This window comes from Chiloscyllium plagiosum, unplaced genomic scaffold, assembly GCF_037043375.1.
Source record: "Chiloscyllium plagiosum isolate Xiang-an unplaced genomic scaffold, Cpla_swu_hap1 HiC_scaffold_7, whole genome shotgun sequence".
Taxonomy (NCBI): Eukaryota; Metazoa; Chordata; class Chondrichthyes; order Orectolobiformes; family Hemiscylliidae; genus Chiloscyllium; species Chiloscyllium plagiosum.
The window spans coordinates 16,780,981-16,804,136 of record NW_028270145.1 but is presented as its reverse complement, the minus strand read 5'-3'; the positions used below and the strand labels follow the sequence as shown (position 1 = coordinate 16,804,136).

At 41.0% G+C, this 23,156-nt stretch overlaps 1 protein-coding gene across 7 annotated transcripts in view; it reads right to left on the bottom strand.

Annotated features, from left to right (window-relative positions):
* LOC122551346 (thioredoxin domain-containing protein 6) overlaps positions 1–23,156 on the bottom strand; it is a 67,140-nt gene that overhangs the window by 7,036 nt on the left and 36,948 nt on the right. For 5 of the 7 annotated variants that reach the window (XM_087988590.1, XM_043693083.2, XM_043693087.2 and 2 more), the window contains 12 exons: positions 19,687–19,769; positions 16,836–16,928; positions 15,989–16,143; positions 15,069–15,268; positions 14,580–14,724; positions 11,634–11,741; positions 10,090–10,241; positions 9,171–9,315; positions 6,973–7,211; positions 4,620–4,676; positions 1,917–1,973; positions 1,069–1,155 (listed from right to left, as the gene is read on the bottom strand). In XM_087988590.1, coding sequence (XP_087844716.1) covers positions 1,069–1,155; positions 1,917–1,973; positions 4,620–4,676; positions 6,973–7,211; positions 9,171–9,315; positions 10,090–10,241; positions 11,634–11,741; positions 14,580–14,724; positions 15,069–15,268; positions 15,989–16,143; positions 16,836–16,928; positions 19,687–19,769 — 1,521 coding nt within the window. The remainder of the gene's footprint in view (positions 1–1,068; positions 1,156–1,916; positions 1,974–4,619; positions 4,677–6,972; positions 7,212–9,170; positions 9,316–10,089; positions 10,242–11,633; positions 11,742–14,579; positions 14,725–15,068; positions 15,269–15,988; positions 16,144–16,835; positions 16,929–19,686; positions 19,770–23,156) is intronic. The other 2 variants (XM_087988591.1, XM_087988593.1) reach the window with 1 other exon arrangement.

Sequence of the window (23,156 nt, the reverse complement as noted above, 5' to 3'; positions counted from 1 at the left end):
TATCTTTGAAATGAAATTGGAGACATTTCCTCCAGTCAGTTTTGCCATCCATTACAGTGGAGGTTAAAAGACACTGAAGGACATTTTTGGTTCGAAGTAAACATCTTTGTCATGGTAATCCGCATGGATACCAGACCCTTTTCACCCACAGTGACCACAGTGGCTCTCAAAGTGATACAAGGTGGGACCACTCCTACATGTGACACATGGGAAGGCCTAATGTCAACCATTGGAGATGGCTGCCTTCAAAAACAGTGATGGAGTGGATGGGTAAAAGAACACTCAAACAGTTCTAGGTTCCCATACAGGCTGACACACTTCATGTGGACAGAGCAAGATCTAAAACCTCTGTATTCCACCTCATAATGTGCTGCTCAAAGCACAATCCTCTCCATCCTTTCTGAGCATGTCCAAATATCCCTTAATACGTTCGATTGCAACACCATGAGCATACTCAACTTCCTTACTTTCACTGGAGTATTGATTGAGTCACAAATTTCCCCTGGCCATGAAAAGTATGATTGAGGACAGATAGGGAGAGCTTGAAGTAGGCATGGTAAGAGACACCTAACCTTCATGAAATGGGGATACAGATAGAGGAATGGGGCAAAGAGCCATTGATCTGCCTCCATCCCTCAGCAAGATGCTCAGGGAAAAACTGGTGAGCCATGGTTGATGTGCCCAATCCTGTATTAATTAGGCACAATGCTTCATGCTCACTGTTGGCCAAGTCCCTATTGCTTTCCATCAAAATTGAGCCATTTCCGGAAGGAAAGGGTTCCAGGTTTGATTCCAGCCTCGGGCGACTGTCCATGTGGAGTTTGCACATTCTCCCCCTGTCTGTGTGGGTTTCCTCCTATAGTCAAAGATGTGCAGCTAGGTGGATAGGCGTCAGGGTTACAGAAATAGAGTAGTGGGGTGGGTCAGGGTGGGGTACGCTCTTCGGACAGATAGTGTGGACCCAATGATCCAATTGGAGGGATTTCAGGATTCTATAAAATTTGCTCTTCCATCACCCCCCGCCCAGTATCACCTCCACATAGTGGGAGTGTCCAATGGAAACATTACCATCACTGTACGCCTTCTCTGCTGCTTCATTGGATAGACTGTGTGAACTCTCACTCGCAGTGCTCTGCGAGTTGTCAGTGGTTGTGTCTGTAAGAAAGAAAAGCAGATAAAGATTTACCGTCCCAAACACATCTGCACCACCATTAAGGATGGTAATTTCACCTCTCTCACATCAATACAGTGTCCCCAAATCTCAGCTCTTTGTTACAATGAACTACTGGGTGACCCTGCCCTCCTCACACCTCATCCAATTCTCTGCTGCCCAGTATCCCAACTCACACCAAGTCCTGTTTATCTCTCACCTCTGGGCTTACTGACATATATTGCTGCCAGTGCAGTAACACATTGATATTAAACTTCTCATCCTTGCATTCAAATCGCTCCATGGCCTTGTCCCTCCATGGTCTCGTCCCTCCACGGCCTTGTCCCTCCCTATCTCTGTAGTCTTCTCCAACCCCAGAATTCTGAGATATCTGTGTTCTCATTCTGACCTTACTTTCCTCCATTAAGGCACAAATTAAAGCCTACCTTTTGTAGTCAAATGACTTAGTATCACCTCAAAGTATGTAGGACGATGTCATGTTTTATTTTTGACAATGCATGAAACAACTTGGGATGTTTACAATGTTGAAGATGCTATATATGTGCTAGTGGTTACTGTTTTAACATTCTTCTCATCCTCCAGAAGCTGTACCATATCAGTATTTTACAGCAACATGAACTTGATGCACTTACTTTATTGATCCCCACTAATCTTGCCAAAAAAGGTGCAAGCTTGCTTCTAGATGATGGGGATTTAATGAAACTGTAGGAGTGCATTTTGTATGAAAACAAATAGCTGCACCTACTCTCATTATCGACTGCAGCCCCGTCCGTTCTCTCCGCATTGCCAGCCTCCGCTGCACCTTTAAAGCAAATGGAAGACAGAAAGGGGAAAACATATTACAATCATTAGTGTCAACTCTCATAAATTCGTCACCAGAGACAAGATAGCTCAGCCTCAATTGTGAACTGACGAGCACTCTCTGAAATTGAGATTTTGCTGCTGCTCACTCCAAGAGTGATGTTGGGGCTGGGTTGCAGACTCACTGACTGATTTCCACACTGTCGTGATGATGCCATGGCTTATTCAAAACTGTGCTGGGAACTCGGGCCGAGTAATCCTACCTTGAATTTCCAACAGATCTTACTTTTGTTGTTAAGGCTGCGGGGCTTGACGTACACATCGGAAACCTGAATTCCCCAAGGTCATTTGAACTCAATGCTATGTTCAAAACAGACTGGAGTAAGAGCCTTAGGCCTCAATGTGTGAGTTATGACTCTTTTTTTTAACAGTAGGCAAAACTGGATCACCAAATGGATTGCATCGCCATGTATGGGCATGGAATATGGGTGGTGGAATAGGTGATGAAACAATGTGAGGGCTAGTGAGGCAAATATTTAATAACACTGCTTGGAGGAAGGCCTAACAAAACAAAGTAAGCCTGTTTCGGAGGTTGGTAACCCCTATGACTGCCTCTGAATGATGTCTAGAGGTCACAGGCCAGGTACACAAACACCCCATCCAGACCTGCAATTTAAGATGCTTTCTCCCCCTAAGGTGAATGCATATGGCATTGGGAGCAAAGATCCAGGTTCCTGCCTACATTCTACTGACTTAGTGCACAGAGTAGCTCCACAAGATGCCATATCCATTGCTGGCTCATTTGTCACACTGAGCTCAGCCACTGAATACTTTGTCACACTTAAAAGAGATAAATATCCCAATACTGTTACAAACATAACACACACTGATTACAATAATGCAATATTACAATTACCCTATATCGGTGTAAATGTTAATATATAAGACAACTATAGTTTTTCAGGGATCACAGTCCACCAGCTGCCCTTTGACCCTTTCCATTCCTGCCTTCCCCACACTCCACCTCCTTCACAAATCTACAGGAGGAAAAGTGCTGTAGGCTAGAAGAAGCTGTTCAGGAAATCAATGTTGTTTGAATTGAAGTTCCGCTAACACATCGCCATTGTGGGTGCTGTCTGAGCATACGCAATAGCTGGTCAATATGCTAATCTCATCCGGTCACAACAGAGCTCAGAACCAAACAATGCAATTGGTCTGATTGCAGCAAGTGTGAGTTGGCCAGGGTGAGGTTATTCATCTCATAGCAACAGGTCAGTGGACTCTGGCCAATCACCCTACCCATCTAGAAAGCCAATCCATGCTCAGGATTCTGTGTTAGCCCAAATCAAGCATGCCATAAAAGTCCTTAGAGAAAAAAAAAATCAGTTATCTAAAAGTGGACACCATTTTATGCCTAAAGCAATGTTCTCAAAAATGTGATTGTTACATGGGTAATTAAGTAATAATTCATTGCACCTAACTTATGCATAACAAAACAGCAGACATTACAGTTACATTAAGCAAAAGCATTAAGAGAAGAGAGACTTTATGGTATAAATTGAATCAAAATCATTGTCTTTATGATGCAGTTCATTTAACTTGAATGTATTTTTCTAATTTTAAATGGTAAAATTCTGAACATGATGCTTTGTCAAAATATTCTTCAAGACACAAGAAAAATCACAGACACAAGGAGAGTTCAGTTGATGCAATGCTGTCGAGCGATGATAGCATTCCCAAGTGTCGCCATGGTTTTTTTTGTTATTATTACTGGGGACACAGTGCCAATGTGACATTTCCATATCAGCGAGTCAGAGAGAAGGCCCTAAAATATGCGAGAACATGGTCTGATGCTGTCATCTGGTTTCCATCTGCAACAAAACTCAGTAACATTTAGATTGGATTGGGGGTGCTTCTAAGGAAAGGATGACGGTGGATGCTGGGGCAATGGGGCAAAGAAGGAAGAGATGGCGTGAGGATAGAGTGTGTGTGCGCGTGTGCGTGCAATGCTGGAGGATTGACTCCGGCACTTCAAGATTCTGGATCTTGCAGCCAATGCTCTACGCCTGATATATAATGTCACATGGGAATGCATCATTAGCATTAAAGTGACTTTTATAAACAGGGTTTTGTCACATTGAAACATCTGGAATCTTCTGGAATATTAGCTGTAACATCGTTACTATGCCTTCTTTGATTTCTCTTGGCTGGATTTTACAGCCCTCCCACCCCAAACTTCTGCTGGCAGGTTTTAAGGTAGTGGGGCCAGGGGTGTTTATTGTGAAATCCAGCAGATGGACTGCTTAGCTCTGGTCGGTATGAGCTTTCACTGAAGGGCACTGGAGGCATTGTATGGCCACTCACCATCCCCCTTGGCCACTATTTCACTCAGTGCAGAGGTAGCAGTGTTAGCTGTAAGAGGACGTGGAAAGGAATTATTGTGCTCTCTGCTCTATCTTTCCTGACTACTGCAACAAACATTCTCGATGCTTAGTAGCATGTGTAAGATATCATTTATTTATTACTCACTTGAAATATAAAATCAATTCATTTTGGTCTGTGGTTCAGTGCAGAAACATCATCTGTGCCCCCCTACCTAAATTATTTAGTTATGTTTAGCTATTTTATCAATATCATTCAGACATACCTTCAGACTCTTCCCTGGATTCTGGACATATCACCTTCTCCAAATCTGGTTCAATACCTACAAGCATATCGGAGAAATGGCAGCACCAATAAGATCTTAGAATCATAGAATGGTCACAGCACAAAGGAGATATTTATCCTATAGTGTCCATGTTAGCTCTCTGGCTTTCATGGGGAAAAGACAGTCAAAAATGAGCTTTGTGCACCTCCTCTCCCTTACATATTTAGTCCCATTTCTGAATCAAAATGGTAAGTGTTCTGAGTGCATCGAGCTTGGGATAATCTGATTTCTAATGGGTATAGGCTTAGAATATAGAACTGCCTTTTACTTGTCAAAACTGAAAATTAATGTTAACCATTCAACAACAATGAAAAAAATATACAGTGAGATGGATGGATGCCTCATTTGTGGATTGATAGTGCTAAGGTTGGAATTTGTAGCTTGTTGAGACATGAGGAGGTGTTTGACTCTACATCTAACCATCATTCGTCTTTTTAAGTACCAATACAGGTTCTCAAAAGTACTGCATCAATCATCATGATAAATGCAAAATTCACAATAAGTATTCACTGCACTATAAATTGATTTTTTTTCCAAGTGATCCAAAGCTGATACACCCATCTCAGCAAAGGCAAATAATCTTTACAGTTCCCCTCTGAATCTTTTGATGCAGATATGTTTGAGGGAGACGCAATCACAAATAAATTACTACTAAACCTGGATCTGTCAGAATACCAGGATTTTGAATTCTTGGCTCCTTTATGTGGGTTACTTATTTTTGTTGGAAAGCTAAGTTGATGGGCAAAAGCAGGAAGACATCAAAATTAAAAAGAAGTCAAGGAATACAATCAGCTAATGACACAGCTTGAGGTTTCTACTGATCTCTGAAAATCATAAGAATAAATCACAGTAGCGTGTGATGTCAAAATATCTTCATAATTAACCATTTCTGGGGATGTAAGCTTGAAGGATTGTGGAGATACCTGGATTATTTTTATTTTAAAAGTCAATAAAAACATATATTGGAACATCTTTTTCAAAAGTTATTTCTCGGAAACCACATGATTCCAGCAGGTGATTCCAAGTAATCTGGTCTTGATTGCTTTCACTCACTTCATGGAAAATGCCCAACAGCTTTTATTTTGCTGTTTTGCTTGATCAGTGTTCTGCTGGCTTGGAGATTGTTGTTGGATTTTCAGTTAAGGGAGGCCTGCTAAGCTTGTGTCTTGTGTTTCTGAAACATCTTTGTTGTGAAACTAATATGAAACCTGGTTGCCCTTCTCAATGGAAGACTTCATGATAATGTACTTCCTGAGTAAACTGTGTTTAACAATATCCCAGAGATAATTGCATATGTTTGGTGACACCTACCTATAAATGCCAGAACATCAGTCTGATAGCCATCTGAACCTCTCAAAGCTTATCCTTTTTGAACTCTATGATTCTATGATTTTCTCTGATTATCCTTTTTGCCTTCAAGAACCAAAAGCTTTTCTCCAAAAGTGAATTTCTGCAGAGAGAAATCAATCATGTTTTCCTTGTCTTGATCAGTTTGGAGGGAGGGGTGTACAAAATAATATATTTGCCTAGAATTCAGAAGGTTAATGACCATAATTTCAATCCAAGAAAAGCTTTTGATGAATAGAATGGCCAGAACTTTGAAGTAAGAACTGGACCATTTATTAAGTGACCAATTTTTCTTTTTAAAGAGAGATAAGCTTGTGCAAGAACTAATTCAGAGAAAGCACATGGGGCTGAATCCTAGGAATAAAGCATAATCATCTGAGGAACGGTTGAGCAGGTTAGGCCTATATTGATTGGAGGCTAGATGTATGTGAGGACGTCCACTGAAATACAAGATTCTGAGGGACCTTGACCAGGCAGATGCTAAGACAATCATTTTTCTTTTTTGGTGCAATCTAGAATGAGGGGACACAGCTTAATAATAAGGGGTCTCCTCTTTAAGATGGAGATGAACAGAGATTTCCTCTGTTAGGAGACCATTAGTTTTTGAAATTCTCTTACACAGAGACCAGTGGAGAATGAGTTAGACAGCCTTTTGACCCATGAAGCATGGAGAGCTATGTGCTGGGGTCAGGGTGGGACTGGGACTTCAGGTGAAAGGAAAATGGAGTTAAAGCCACAATCAGGTCAGTAGTGGTTCTATTTAATGTGAAGCGATCTCAGATGGGCCAAATGGTCTACTTAGATTGTCACTTCTTATACTATAATTTCTTAAATTTGCATTTATTTAACAAAAGTGTTTTGAAACTTCCTGAACTCATTGTACAGTATCAATCAAATCCACAAGGCACTGATTCACATTTCAATCCTTTCCTACACTAATTCTTACCTTGGACAACCCCATCTGCTCCAATGTTTATGTCCCCAAACACAAATTGGATCTTTTCCATAGCTTGGAGCCGATCAGAGCTGCCATGCAAGGCATTCTGCAAGATGTTCTTTGCAAACGTAGCTCGTAGAGAGTCTGGTGCTGTTTGTTTGGCTTCCTCAGGATCTGTGGGGCCCATTAAATTTCTCCATTCTTCCACTGCATTTTCCTTACTCAAAATCATCATCAACGAGGGACCTCTGGACGAAGTGGAGAATGGTAGGAATCAGTATCATATAGCATTACTCATCTGTCTGTCAGAAAAGCACTTGGTACAAAGCAGAAATAGACATAAGCAGAAAGTGTTTGTTTTTCACTGCACAAACCCGTCAGCCTCCAATAATATTGAGTGGAAATCATGCTGATTATGTGCCAGAAATCCACTGTCTGCCATACTGATAAAAGGCGAAGGAGATTGCAGTCCTGTGAAACTTGTATTTGCATATTGACATAAAGGCGTCCAATGCCAGTTGGAGGCCTGTCTCTGTGACAACAAGAGCACTGGGGTTGAGTTTAATCTAGACAATGGAGATCTTGCCCACTCGATGGAAAGTCAGATGGAGACCCACACTGCTTCCTTTTTGGGCAATCTGCCATACTAAGTACCAGTGGTCGTAAGGTGATGTCATTGCCCATCGTGTTATCTGAGCTCCCAGGTAGATTTGCTGCCGTCTTTATCTTTCCTGTTGGGATCTATAGGGCCCACTTGATCTAGCGTGGGAGATGAAATCCACCAATGAGAAGAGACTCTTGTCTTAAATAAGACTGTGTTTATTGCATGATAGCAACTATGCACACATCATATTTTATAGTCATAGAGATATGGCTTTGTGACTCCATATAAATGTAACATAATATGATGATATGGTAGCCATTGTTACAGATACTATGAGGAAAACCCAGCTGGCAGGTCCCACTCCTTCAGGATTGGAAAACATTCTCCCACCAGGTCCCTATGACATCCTCACAGTGCATAATGCCTAAGGCATTCCTCAGTCTTAACTCTTGCAAGACCCTTATGCAACACTAGCCAAGCATTTCAGACGCCAGGGGCAGTCAGTTCTTAATATTCTCAGTAAATGCTGCAATGTCTGCATCGCCCATATCACAATAACCACATTTTAAAAAGGTCACTTAGGAACATACGAACAATTCAGGAGAAAGAGGAAGCCATGAGCCAAAATTAGGCTCATCCTCTAGCACCAATAACCAATATCCTTTTGAACATCCAGTAATATTCTTTGGCTCTTCTGATATTCTCTGGAAGATTATTTTGAATGTTTACCAATATATTTGCAAAAGCTTTTTCAAGTTCTCCACCAACTCAGCCCACAGGGCCTAAATGGTCTCCACCCTGACTGCTATTTACATAATGTTTTCGTGTCAGAGAACATAGCTTATTTGGTCAGAAAGAAAATCAACAGAAACAAACAGAAAATAATGTTGAATCAAATTGTAGTTTCATTTTTCTTCACCTTCTCACTGTAACTATCTGTTATTTCTTTGTTGATAACCACTTGTAGAGCTTGGCTCCATGTGAGTTTTCTTTGGATGACTTGTCTGTTGACTACAAGGATGGAACCAAATGCTTCGATGATTTTCTCAGTCCAGCGTAACGTTCTATAATTGCAATGTGCCCATGGGATTCTATTCCTGGATTGGACTTTGGACCCATTGTAACATTTAGCAGACGCCAAAATTAGCTGCAGCTGCAGTTTGTTTGTCTGTGGTACTGTCTGATGAGGACAGAGTCATTGAACCATGTAGTATAGGAGACATTTGATACATTATGCCTCTGTCAACTCTTTGAACGAGTTTTCTAACTCACTTTATCATAAATCATGTCCTTTCATCTTGCATTTTCATTTTCAAGTGTTAATTCAATTCCATTTGCAAAGTTACCCTTGTAGCATGTTTCTACATCCTTTTAGGCATTGTATTCTACATCATAACAACTCACTTCGTGAACAAAATTGTCATCTCCTGATTTGTTTGTTTTTGCCAAGTTCCTTCAATTTGTGTCCTCTGGTTATTGATTTTTCTGCCATTAGAAACACATCCTCTTTATTCAGGCCATCAAAACATTCATAATTTGAACTCTGTAAAACTAGGCAGAAATAGCGATGCTGTATCGAGGTTAACCTAACATTGACACTTACTCAGACATATAGTCAACCAGTTGGTCAAAGAATGGTTTACCCTTGTGTTCCTTATAGAACTCTTCTGCCATTTCCCGGCTTAGAGTTTTTTCATCCATGTGTGATATAATGAAGCCTGCTTGTTTAATCTTCTGTATAATTTCATCTGCCAAAATGCAAAATATTTAGCAGTTCAGTTAAAGTAAATCCTATATTAATCTAAATGCTTGCAAGAAGTATGAGTAGAAGAGAAATGATGCAGTAAATATTTATATGTTACAAGAAGCCAAAATATCAAAGATGAGGAAGCTTGAGTATTGTTTCTTGTCCCTTTCCAGTAGATATTACTCTGTGTTACTTTTAGAACTTTCCTTGACGTACAAATTGTTGGATTTAATAGATGAAGAGTGTATTTCATCTGTTTTTGGGTAATTGGATTACAACAGAGGGAAATCAGATTAAGTCAAAATGCTAAACTATCAGTTAAACAGTGACCATCTCTATTGCACTCATCTAAAAACCCTCATCCTTGTTTACAATTCTCTCCGACAATGTTTTCCATCCCAGCTTTCTAATCTCCTTCAGTTTCCTGTGCTACTCCATATCCTCTGCTTCTCTGTGCATCCTTCTATCTATCCACTAATGATGGTGTAGCCTTCATTCTCTATTGAATGGAGCAGTCTTCCCAGATCTCATCACCTTTCTCCATTTCATCCCTCACCTCAAAGCTCTCTTCAAAAACTGTCTCGCTGACCATTCTCCAGTGATTTTCATTTTGTACTCAAAGTTCTGCCTGTTCAAAATACTTTAGATACCTATTGCATCAAATGAGCTGTATAAATGCCACCTCTTTAATTTCATCATTGATGTTATCAGATCCCAGAGATCTGTAGCCATTGGGTCTGTTAAAGGATTAGAATGCAATTATCCTTCAGGTTACCTCGATGATCCTCCAGTGCATCAGGTTTGATAACAGCCAGTGTCTGCTCCATGAGGAAGAAGAACTTCAGCTCCTTTTCTGCTTCCTGAGGTGTTCCACTACCATGCAGCTGGTTAATTGGAACAGTTTCCATTGAAAACTGTGCTCTGAGGCTAAAGGAGTGAAACAATGCATTAATTAGAACAATACCAGTTTTATTTTCACAAGGAACGTTCAGAAATGTTTTGGAAAAGTCTTTCAGCAGAAACAATGTGAGACTTATTAAATATTTACAACTCTTCATGTTAGATTTGAGAATAGTCAGAGAATTGGAGCCAGACTGCTCGGGGAGATGTCACAAAGCACGTCTACACATAGAGGGTCGGAGAAGTCGGAGCTCTCTTCTACAAATGGCAGTGGATACTGTTGTTATTTTAAAATCTCAGATAGTTTTTTTTGTTATGCCAAAGTCTTGTAGGATATGGACCAAAAGGCAGGTGGACGAAATTAAGCCCCAGATCTGCCATGATCTTACTGAATGAAGAACAGGCTCAAGGGACTGAATGGCTTACCTCTGTTCCTACATTCTTATTTACTGACAGAAATACTTTTTGACAAAGCCGCCTCAAGGAGTTAACAATATGATGCAGGGTGAAATTTCATTTACACGGTCCCGTGCACCATTCCTAGCTTCATTATAGTACATGGTACACAGTAGAATTTGACCCTTGAAGCAAATAAAGGCAAATGAATTGGCACATGGATCACTATCACTGGTCTTGGTAAGATATGTTGAACTGCACAGCCAGGACAAAAAGCCTGGTTTCCACCAGTTCCCTTAAAACTAGCAGATTATTGACCTCCTTCAGAGACTTCAATATCTCCAAAGCTAGTGGTGCCATGCCATTTACATCAGAGTGTTGACTGCCAAAGCCAGAACTGCCATCAGTAGCATTGATCCCACCAACTTCATCACTAGACAGTGCACAAGCATGCTGACCCACAGCATGGTGGTTCATAACTACCTTCTGAAATAGCCCAGCACATTCGAGGCAGCAAACATCGGCATTGTCAGAAATGTTCCGATTCAAGAATAACTCGTTCTGCTGAGCAGTTCTGTGAGCAGGGACCCCGTTCACCTTGTCACATGGCCCTCTTGTCATGTGTGTGTTGAGACTGACTATTTGCGGGCTTCTTGACCATTACTGCCCAGGCTGAGTTACTGCTGACGTAGTCCTCACCCAACATCCCTGCACATACACTTGTGAACGAGGGTCATGAGCCATTCAAGGTAACCACAAGACGCAGCATATTTCTTTCCTTTCCATCCCCAGTATAAGAAAGCACTGCAATCAACGTAAGAAGCTTTGTAAGCATTGCCTTGACTGGGATAACTTGAGTTAGAGTCAGCGATGAATCCAAACCTGGCTCCTTCTGAATAACATGCACCTAGATCTCAGTTATTGTTAGAATTGACTCTGTTCATTCTCATTAGGAAATTGAATTAGAATATTGTGTAGAAAGCATTCAACTTTCTAAGATTCAGGTTAATTTAATGGACAAACCTTTCAGGGTCTTCCTCCTTTGCCTGATTCACATCCTTTGGTCCCAGCAGATTCCTCCAACGTTCAACTGCGTCGGTGCTAGCAAGAGCCAAGGCCAACACTGGTCCGCTACAACAAAATACAGATTTACCATAGTGCCAAACCTCAAGGTTATGGAGCAAGATAAAAAAGCAAATCAGTTGGCTCCTCTCAAATAATTGAGAGATGAATGAAATTGAAACAAGATGGAAGACCACTCATTATCTATCCACAGAGTTTACATATAGTTTAAAGAAACACATTTCCTACAATCAAAAGAAAATATTCAGGTGCTAAAGAATTGGATGTTTGCTCTGCTGACAGAAGATAGCACCCATCTCAGCCGCAAATCCTAGACACATACTCCTTCCCAGAGCTGGTATGAGCTATTATTGGAACTTCAGTAGAATCTACCCTCACCCGACTTCGTAACGTCCAAAGTTGGTCTGCTTTTGGTTCCTCTACTTTAATGCAAACTAAGAAAGCACTGCTTCCCCATACAAAGCCATCAAGCCAACAGAAGAGGCTTTGAATTGACTACCTTAGAGTTATAAATGTTTGCAGCCTTGCAGACTGCCTCAAATTATCTCACTTCCTCTCTTGGTTGCTTTAAATTCTGCTAAAGCATCTCTGGAAGGACAGGGGCTGGGATGATGTAGGGCACCAAGGAAAGATCCAGTGTGACACTGTGTACTATAATTCTGCCCAGCGATTATGGGGAAACGCATGTAATTCTTCGAACAAAGCAGTGTCGACAGCAAACATTCATGTTGCTAAAAGTAATTAGTCAAAAAAAACAATCTTCCTGAATTAGTCCATGGTTGCATATTTCATCTGGGTGAACTCAGAGACCACTTGTTTGTTTGTTGTTGTGGTTAGAGGCAGCCTGAAGACAGATGTTTCTGAGAACACTTCCTTGCATGAGACATGACAATCTGCTGCAGGGACATTAGAAATAGATGATTGGTGCCCAAAAATCCAATGCTCCTTTGGGCGAGAGTAAATACATTTAAATTGCCCTTAAGCTATGATACACTGTAACCAGGGATGCCTGAAGCATACTATAAGACCACGAGAAATGATTAATCCACTCCACCCTTTGAGCTGTTCCACCATTCAATAGAATCATGACCGATCTGACATTCTTCATGTCTATTTCCTGCCTTTTCCCTGTATCTAACAGCAAAACAGTATCCTTTTGGCACTCCTAACCTCAGAAGCATTTACTGTCATATATTATGTGCTAAACACATCAGTCTGAATTATTAAAATAACCCATATTTGTATAAAGCTTCCAATGTAATACTAACATTGCCCTTCTGTTGGATATAAAAATGCTTCATGTTCTTGTCCTACACATACCCCTCTTATTGCCTCTTTTTCCACTGGCTGATTACTATATTAATGCTGTTTCTTTCCCTGAACTGGAAGATTTTAACAACTTTGTTTCCAATATCCATACTTCGTCTACCTTTCACAAGATCTATCGCCAACTCTTCCCTTCTCTTCCTCAACATTTCTCTCACCATTTCAGGGGCTAGGCTCTTAGCTATATTCACGATCAATTTACTCCCTCTTTCAGCTTCCTTAATTTCACATTCTCCTACTGGAATTCTTGGAAGAATCCTACTCTATTTTCCCAGTTTTGCTGTCTCATTTGCAACCGAATGACGCACTCTATGACCTCACTATTTCTGATATAGCCCTCCTCTTCGCACACATTCTCCATTTGGTGACTGGGTCCTCAATCATGTGCTAGTCATTTCCACATATCTACTTTCACCGATTCCCCCCTCAAATAGAACCATGATAAGATTTCTCTTGTTCTCTTCTTCTACACAAGTAAACAGTCTTTGCATTCAATGGATCATCCTTTACCGTTTTTATCATTTTCAGCATTACACTTCCACTGAACACACCTTCCTTTTCAACAGCAGTCCAAAAGGATCACTCCATGTGGAACACTCTGGTCAAGACCTCAAAGATAATGCCCTACCCTTCTAGACAAAGCAGTGATTTACTGGTACTCCAGAAAAACTGGCACACTACATTCACTGATTACAGTGCATTACATTCTGCACAAGGTAAATCCAACACTGATTGGGGGCCCACTTTGCAGAACATCTCCATTCAGTTTGTAAACATAGACTTGGGCTTTCACGCACTTGTCTTTATATTTTTCAACCCCACTCTCGTTCTGAACCAACTGACTCAACATCGAGTTCAATGATTTCAAATGATAAATTCTGCCCCACCTTCTACTTAGACATAAGGACACATTCAGGTGAAGCAAGAAGAGTGTCTAGCAAGTTGAGCTTTTAGGCAATGGAAGCATTCACAAGTGGGTTAAATGGTAGGGATGAGTGAGGGAGGAAATTTGGCAAAACTGTAAAAATTGTAAAAGGTTTAGAATTTAACAATACTGATGCTAATTGTGGTTGCTAAAGGCAGTTAATTGACTGTTGAAACTTTATTGCTGGAACAGCACAGCAGGTCAGGCAGCATCCAGGGAACAGGAGATTCGACGTTTCGGGCACAGGCCCTTCTTCAGGAATCTGAAGAAGGGCCTGTGCCCGAAACGTCGAATCTCCTGTTCCCTGGATGCTGCCTGACCTGCTGTGCTGTTCCAGCAATAAAGTTTCAACTTTGATCTCCAGCATCTGCAGACCTCACTTTCTCCTCGCAGTTAATTGACTACCAATTAGCCAATAAGCATTTTTAATCTTTGGAATTCTTTCCTGCAAGTTATTCAATAATGAGGAGACCTCTATCCTGCAGGTACAAAATTTACTTATGATGTCTGCCACATCAGTTATACCCATTGGGGATCCAATGTATATAATCCCTGTGAGATTCTGCATGAAAATTCTTCAATTATAGGCTTTAAATCGACACACAGGTTGTTAATACCTGAGTAGGAATTGGTACCTGGTCATGTTCTGAAGGAGAGCTGGGAAGTATTCCTCCTGTGTGTGCTCACTGTAGAATTCGTAAACTTGTTTCTCAGTGAGCACAACCTTCTTCTGCAGAGCAATCATAAACCCAGCTTCTGCAATCTTCTGTAGGATGTCATCTAACATTGAGGATAAAGGATTAACATTAGACAGTTCTACATGGATAATATAAACCAGCAGAGAGTTTGAATAGATTTCAAAATCAAAGTCTATTATTGACATTACTAATGATGTACTAATGAATGCAATGGCATCATAAACCTCAGTGTTCTCACTAAGTATAAATGCTGTACACAGTAAAACTGTCTTGGAAACAGAAAAGTTCGATGTTTTTAGCAGGTTACATTTACTCTGCACTATTGATGCCTCATCCAATCCATGAACACCCTATATTGTAAGAGGCTCAAGGTCCACAGCACCCACAAAGCGATTTGTGGTTTAACGCTAGAGAAATGGTTCTCACCTTTTCTCTCCTTTAAGAGATCTGGCCTGATTAGAGCGAGTGTTTTCTGAACCCTCTCCTCTTGCTGAGTCGGAATCTGAGCTTCAGATGTTGTTCCAAAGCTGGGAAAGAAGAAGGCCAACTCCCTGCTGGCCTGGTCCGTGTCATCACTCCCATGAACTGCATTGAATAAGTGTTCAGTCCCGTACAGAGCTCGGAGACTTTGGAAAAAAAATCCACAGAGAGTCAGAAAAGACCAGAGAAACCAACTAAGGTCACGTCAGTGTTATAATTCAAAGCAGTTTAGCAGCTGTTAATTAACATACTTAAATTTTCTATTAATGCTACTGCCCTTTATTTTGAATTGTTCTACTTATGTTGAGGACTAGCTTTAACAGTTGTGATGTATTCTAGATTAGATTACTTACAGATTAGATTACTTACAGTGTGGAAACAGGCCCTTCGGCCCAACAAGTCCACACCAACCCGCCGAAGCACAACCCATCCAGACCCATTCCTCTACACCTAACACTACGAGGAATTTAGCATGGCCAATTCACTTAACCTGCACATTTTTGGATTGTGGGAGGAAACCGAAGCACTCGGAGGAAACCCACGCAGACACGGGGAGAACGTGCAAACCCCACACAGAGAGTCGCCTGAGGCAGGGAATTGAACTCGAGTCTCTGGCGCTGTGAGGCAGCAGTGCTAACCACTGTGCCATCGTGCCGCCCACTCCTCTCCTCTTCTTAGACCTTGCTGGGCTGCACAGTGGATGGGAAGCTGAAGTCCAACGACAAATGCTCCATAATGAAGAAGAAGATTGTATAGACACAGAGGTAGAACGTCTGGATAGATTTATTCAAGTTACTCACTGCTACATTGTTCAAACTCAGTGGTCAATTAAACAATCTTTGAGACATGTTCCTGTGCCCCATTACCTTTCAGGCCTCTCCTGCTTTGCAACTTGGACATCTTTTGGACCAATAGATTCTCTCCACAATGGAATGACATCAACTGTTCCCTCAGGTCTGGACAGGATCAGAATATGACAAGGACCACTAGACATGAACTGAATCAGCTCCTCAAAATGGGACTACAAATTTGAGAAAAAACAGAGTCCTGGAAAATCAGTGAGCATCATTTGAAAAGTCTTATTTTTAATTGTTTAAATTTTTAATGATTTAGCGTTTTCTACTTTCTTCATCCTTTAAGCTTCTAATAGTCACTTGCCAATAATTAGTTCAATGACAGGTGGTAATGAGGTGACTAGGTCAATGCTGATCATTCTTGTCTGCCTCCATCATATTGCTTTATATGACGTGGAGGCGTACAAAAGTAATAAGTTATCCACTTTTCTCTCGCTATGTATAGGGAAAGGGCTGCCCTGTACTCAACATCTTTCCCAAGAGCTGAAAAAGTGTTGCTGGAAAAGCGCAGCAGGTCAGGCAGCATCCAAGGAACAGGAGAATCGACGTTTCGGGCGTAAGCCCTTCTTCAGGCTTATGCCCGAAACGTCGATTCTCCTGTTCCTTGGATGCTGCCTGACCTGCTGCGCTTTTCCAGCAACACATTTTCAGCTCTGATCTCCAGCATCTGCAGTCCTCACTTTCCCCTCGAAGATCTTTCCCAAGAGGCACGGTACTGGATGAAGGAGGTCTACTGCACATGTTTCTTATTTTCTTCAATTTTTTTTTCCCTGAAGTTAAGATGGTTTAAATTCGGGATGTTATTTTCTCAATAACAACACTGACACAGACTTTACAATTCAAAGCCTTTCCCCCTCACCTCTTCAGCTTTGTGTCGGTAGAAATCATGGGCCTCTTCCTTGGTTAACGTCCGTTCCTCATGAGCTAAAATTTCGAAGCCTGCTTCCTGAATCTGAGAAAATACAGAGGAACTTTAAAGGGAACTATATTTCCTTTGATTAAAAACTCAAAAAAGACCTTACTCTATTATGGGATTTGTTAACTCCAACATTAAAACAATGTGGTCTGTAAAACATACCAGTTCTGGAAGCACTATATATTTATGCTCTTGTGAATATTCCCCAATTAATGCCATTTTATTTTCTATTACATCTTTATTATCCTTAACTTGCTTTTTATGTAAGTTGTGAGGTGCTTTCATACAGAAATGTTTAGCAAGGAGTGGCATGCTGACTCAGTGGCTACCACTGCTGTCTCACAGTGCCAGGGACCCAAGTTTGATTCTACTCATAGGCAACTGTCAGTGTGGGGTTTACACATTCTCTCTGTGTCTGAGAGAGCTTCCTCCCACAAGTGGGTGAATATTAGGGTACACAGGTTTCCTTCTACAATCGAAAGATATGCACGTTAGGTAGATTGGCCATGGAAAACGCAGTGTTACAGGGACAGAGTAGGGGAATGGGTGTCGGTAGGATGCTCTTTGGAGGGTTAGTGTGCAATCAATGAGCCAAATGGCCTGCTTCCACACTGTAGGGATTCTATGATTCTAAGAAGGAAGAACAAGGTAACATTGGATAAAAGTGATCAGCATTTTGCGTCTAGAACCATTCTTGTGCTTATTTCCCTGGTGTGTCCTACAGCTATCTTTGCACATGGTGTAGGCTGTAACATCTCTCTTATGGACTGGTCTTCAAATCGCAGTCTCAACATTGAGAGTCAATGCAGTCATTATGCCATGCTAACTCAGCAGTCATACAAATACATGTTCCAGAAAGGATGGTGTGGGGAGTAATGTGTAGCAAATGGGAACACGCATGCTTTATTCTGAGTTACAGGCAGACAGAGCTTGTGAATTTAACTGATCGGAGGATGGGTCAAGAGTTTGACAAGACCAAAACATGTAGGGTGCAATTTTGAGGTAGTTAGGCAGATTGTATGCCAGTCCCAGAAGAAAAGCTGGTCAGAAGCGAAATTGCTTCATGTAAACCTGCCCTTCAGCAATAACTTGCTGGCAACAATGTACTAGGAAGGTCTAAGTAGGCAAATGGTGGGAATTTTGCCCTCTCAGAGGGGAGAATGGAGTGGGGAGGAGGTTTTTGGTTCTGGTCAGGTAGGCAGCATAGAAAGAAATGTGGGTGGCACCTTGGGAAGGGAAGTGCACCAAACCTGTGCAGAATGCTCCGAGTATGAGGTGCCCCTCGCCCTTTCTTCATGCTTTTGTTTATACAGGCCATAGAAAACAGACTGCCCACTCCCATGCAGCTGCCTACACCAGCTCCTTTGTAGTGCAGATAGTGTATTATTCAAGTACATTGGCTTGCTCAAATGCTTAATTGATCTTCAATCATTTGTTCACATACAGACAACAGGTTGCCTGTTTCAGTGCCTGCCCATTTTGTGCATTATGGGATATGCTTAGGGCAGACGAGAAGTTGTGGGCTAGTCACCAGCTGTGTATTAAAAGCATGGCCACAGAGGGCAGGTACAATCAAGCACGGAGAATCGCAGAATAGCTGCAATGCAGAAAAAGGCCATTCAGCCCATTGAGAGAGAGTGTGCCACCTTTCTGTGAGAACAAATTAGCTGGTCCCACTTGCCTGCATTTTCTCCATAGCCCTGTGAGTATTTTCTTTCAGGCAATGATCCAATTCTCTTTTGAAAGCTATAAATGAATCCGCTTCCAATGTACTGAGGAAGTTACATTCCCACATCTAACCACTCGCTGTGTAAAAAGGTTCCCTTGCAACACCTTTGGTCCTAGTCACCTTAAATCTATATCTTCTGGCTTTTCATCCTCCATAAATGGCAACAGGTTTTCCTTATCTACTGTGTCTGGATCCCTCAAAGGTTTGAACATCACTATCAAACCTTCTCAGTTTTTTCATCTGAAAGAAAGAGTGGTCCTGGCTTTGCAAATCTATAATCTGAACAAAGCTCCTAATTTCTGGATTTGGAGATGCCAGTGTTGGACTAGGGTGTACAAAGTTAAAACTCACACAACACCAGGTTATAGTCTAACAGGTTTCTTTGGAAGCACTAGCTTTCAGAGTGCTGCTCCTTCATAGGTGGTTGCCCTGAAGGAACAGCACTCCAAAAGTTAGTGCTTCCAAATAAACGTGTTGGACTATAACCTGGTGTTGTGTGATTTTTAACTAATTTCAGGATATACTCTTGTGATTCTTTTCTACTGTCTCATACCTTTCCTAAAATGCAAAGCCCAGAAGTGGATATAATACTCCAGACAAGGCTGAACTAGTTTTTACACAGTTTATTTGGTTTTGTACTCAAGCCCATTCATAAAACTCAGGATACTGTGTATTTTATTAACTGTTCAGACCTGTCACTTTCAAAGATATGTGCACATACACCAGTCCCTATGCTCCAGCACCCACTTTATATCAAAGTCCCTTGTTTTATATCATCTGTCCACATTCTTCTGAATGAATTCATCAATCACATTAAAGAAAAGAGTGAGATGTAAAATAATTGCTTGCTAAAATTGAAAACATTTAGCATTAGTAGTCAAGATATATATTAAATGAGAAAATCACTAACAATTTGTCCCAGAAAGAGATGAATAAATTTATACTTACAGATCTACAAGTAGACTGAAATTACAAGTCAAGGATAAAATGGAATCCAATAACCTTGAATCTCAACAGATTGAAACAAAACTTTAATCGCAATCAATTTGAAGCTCTGCTTCTCACCTTCATTATTATTTCATCTGCTTTCCCATGAGCCACAGCATCGGGTTTGATGATTGCTACTGTGTAAGATTTGTTGGTAGTAACTGTATTAAAGTAAAATAACAATTGTAACTCTCAAATGCAAAGACTGAAACATAAGAAACAGAAACTGGAGTGGGCTATTCAGCCCCTGAAACCTGCTCTTCTGTTAGATATAATCATGGTTACTCTGTGATCTTAACTCTATTTTCCCACTCCATCTCCACAATCACTAAATTCTGTCACAATTCAAAATCCAAGGTAGACAAGCAGGAGGCTGGAAGAACACAGCAAGCCAGGCAGCATTAGGAGGTGGAGAAGTCAATGTTTTGGCTGTAACCCTTTTTCAGGACTGGGTGGTGGGTGGAAGGGGAGTTGTAGATAAAGGGAGTGGGGGGGGTGAAGAGAGGCATGGTGGTGAGGTGGGGTGTAAGGAGAACTACAGATAATCCCAGCCTTGAGTATACTCACCGACTAATCCACAGACCTCTAGGGTTAGAGAATTCCAGATATTCAAAAGTGAAGATACTTCTCAAAATCCTAAACAGTTGGCCAATTTTGTTTTAAAATGCCTCACTTTCAAAAAAAATTCAAAGTTGTTCCCATAAGATTTGAAGACAACAGCATTCAACTAATCAGCGTTGGGATCTTCTCTCAATTCTGCAGAATACAGATTCCAAGCCACTAATGCTGTCTTCAGTTGTCTTATTACTGATGTTTATGAACAATTGTACCATCATCGCCAACGTAAAACAAAAAAAATAGCCATATTTGTCAGTTCTCTCTCCTTCAGTTCCCTCCTCGCTCTGGGTAGCAGCTGTGTATTAGTGGGTTATACGGAAGTTAGCCAGGTGTTAGGTTCAAGTCCTATTTCAGAGACTGAAGCATAAAAGTGTGGCCAACATTCATAGTGCAGCATTAAAGAGGAGTGCGACATTGTCAGAGGTGCCGTCTTATGGATGGAATTTTAAACTGAGACTTTCTTAGATGAATGTGAAAAATCCCACAATACTAATTCAGTGAAAAGCAGGGGATTTATGCCTTGTGTCCTGACCAATATTTATCCCTCAAAAAACATTGCGACAAACAGATTATCTGGTCATTAGCCCATTGGCATTTGTGGAAGATTGCTGTGCACAAACTGGGAAACTTAGAAATTAGGAGCAGCAGTAGATGATATGGTCCTTCAAATCTGCTCCGTGATGCAATATGATTATGGTTAATCCCCTCTCTCAATACCACATTCTCATCTTTAGAGTTTAAAACATTTTTAAAAAATCTTTTTCTTGACTATGTTCATGGACTTGGTCTCTACAGCTTTCTCTGATAGTGAATTCCACAGGTTCACTATCATTTGAGTGAAGAAATATTTCCTTCTCACAGTCCTAAATGGTCTACCTCATATTTTGAGACTATATTCCTTCGTTCCAGGATTCTCAGCCAGGGCAAGACCCTCCCTGTATCTAGTCTGTCCAGCCCTGAGAGAATTTTATCATTTAAATCAGATACCTCTCATTGTTCTAAACATTAGTGAATATAGGCAAAGTCAAACCAATGTCTCCATAATCCTGCCATCATTGGTATCAGCATAGTGAAGCTCCACTGCACTCTCTCTATGGCAGGTATATCCTTTCTTAGGTGCCATGATGTGGAGGTACCGATGTTGGATTAGAGTGGACAAAGTTAAACATTACACAACACCAATCCATTAGATTTATTTGGAAGGACTAGCTTTCGGAGCGATGCTCCTTCATCAGGTTACCTAATGAAGGAGTAGTGCTTCAAAAACTAGTACTTCCAAATAAACCTGTTGGGCTCTAACCTGGTGTTGTATGATTTTTAACTTTCTTATGTAGGGAGACCAAAATTGCATGTGATACTCTTAGAACAATCCCTCCAATGTGGAAACAGGCCTTTGGGCCAACAAATCCACACCAACCCAAAAAACTCTACCCAGACCCATTTCCCCTACCCTATTACTCTACATTGACCACTGACTAATGCACCTAGCCTATGCACCCCTGAACACTATGGGCAATTTAGCATGGCCAATTCACCTAACCTGCACATCTTTGGACTGTGCGATGAAATTGGAGCATACCTACGCAGACACGGGGAGAATGTGCAAACTCCACACAGACAGTCACCTGAGGCTGGAATCAAACCCAGATCCCTGGTGCTGTGAGCCTGCAGGGCTAACCACTGAGCTACTGTGCCGCCCCACTCCAAATGTGGACTAATTAAGGTCCTGTATAACTGCAAGACAACATCCCTGTTTCTGAATACAAAACCTCTCTCAATGATGGACAATATACCATTTGCGTTCCTAAATGCTTGCTGCGCCTGCTGCCTGACCTGCTATGCTTTTCCAGCACCACCCTAATCTAGACTCTGTTTATTTTCATTGACTGGTGTACAAAGATACCCAGATCCCTTTGTTAATCCACACTTCCAAGTGTATCATTATGTAAATATCCTTTTTGTTTTTCTCACTGAAGTTTATAACTTCACATTTATGCATATTATACTGCACCTGCCATGCTTTTGCCAAATCACTCAAAATTGTCGAAATAACCTTTAAGCCTCCTTACACAACACAATCCTGCGCAGTTTAGTATTATTGGCAAAATTAGAAATGTTGCATTTGTTTCTTTCATACAGGTCATTGTATTTTTACTTGTGCATGGGATGCGGTTGTTGGCGAGGACAGCATTTCTCTCACATGCCTAACTGCCCAGCTTCTAACTAAGAGGCAACCACATTGCTATCAGTCTCGAGTCACTTATAGACACCAGATCAGATAAGGATGCAGACTGCCTTCCTTAAAAAACATGGGTGAGTTGGATGGTTTTTACTATATTATCCCCTACCCTGATAATGAGGCATCTTACTAAAAGTCTTCTAAAAATCCAGAAACACCATATCCACTGGTTCTCCCTTATCTATTCTACTAGTTACATCCTCAGAAAATCTGCAGTAGATTTGTTAAGCATGATTTGCCTTTTACAAACCTATGCTGGCTTTGTCCAATCCCAAATGTTCTGCTGTGTCTTTTTAATGAACTCTATCATATTTCCCCACTACTGATGTTACGTTGACTCATCTGTAAATCAGTTTTTCCTCCTCTGCGTCGGTCATTTTTTAAAATAGTGGAGTTACATTCACCACCCTCCATCTTGTAGGAACCGCTCCAGAGTCTATTGAATCTTGGGAGATGACCACCAATGCATTCAAACTTCCAGGGTCATTCCTTTAGTGCTCTAGATTATCTGAACCTGGTTATTTATGAGCCTTTAACCGCATTAGTTTACCTAGCACCATTGTCTTACTGATAGCGACATCTTTCATTTACGCCCTCTTATAAACCCTCAGTTACTTCACATTTAGGGGAAGAATTTCAATTCTTCTTCCATTTTTTTGTTCCCCATTACAATTTATCTGGCTTCAGAAGA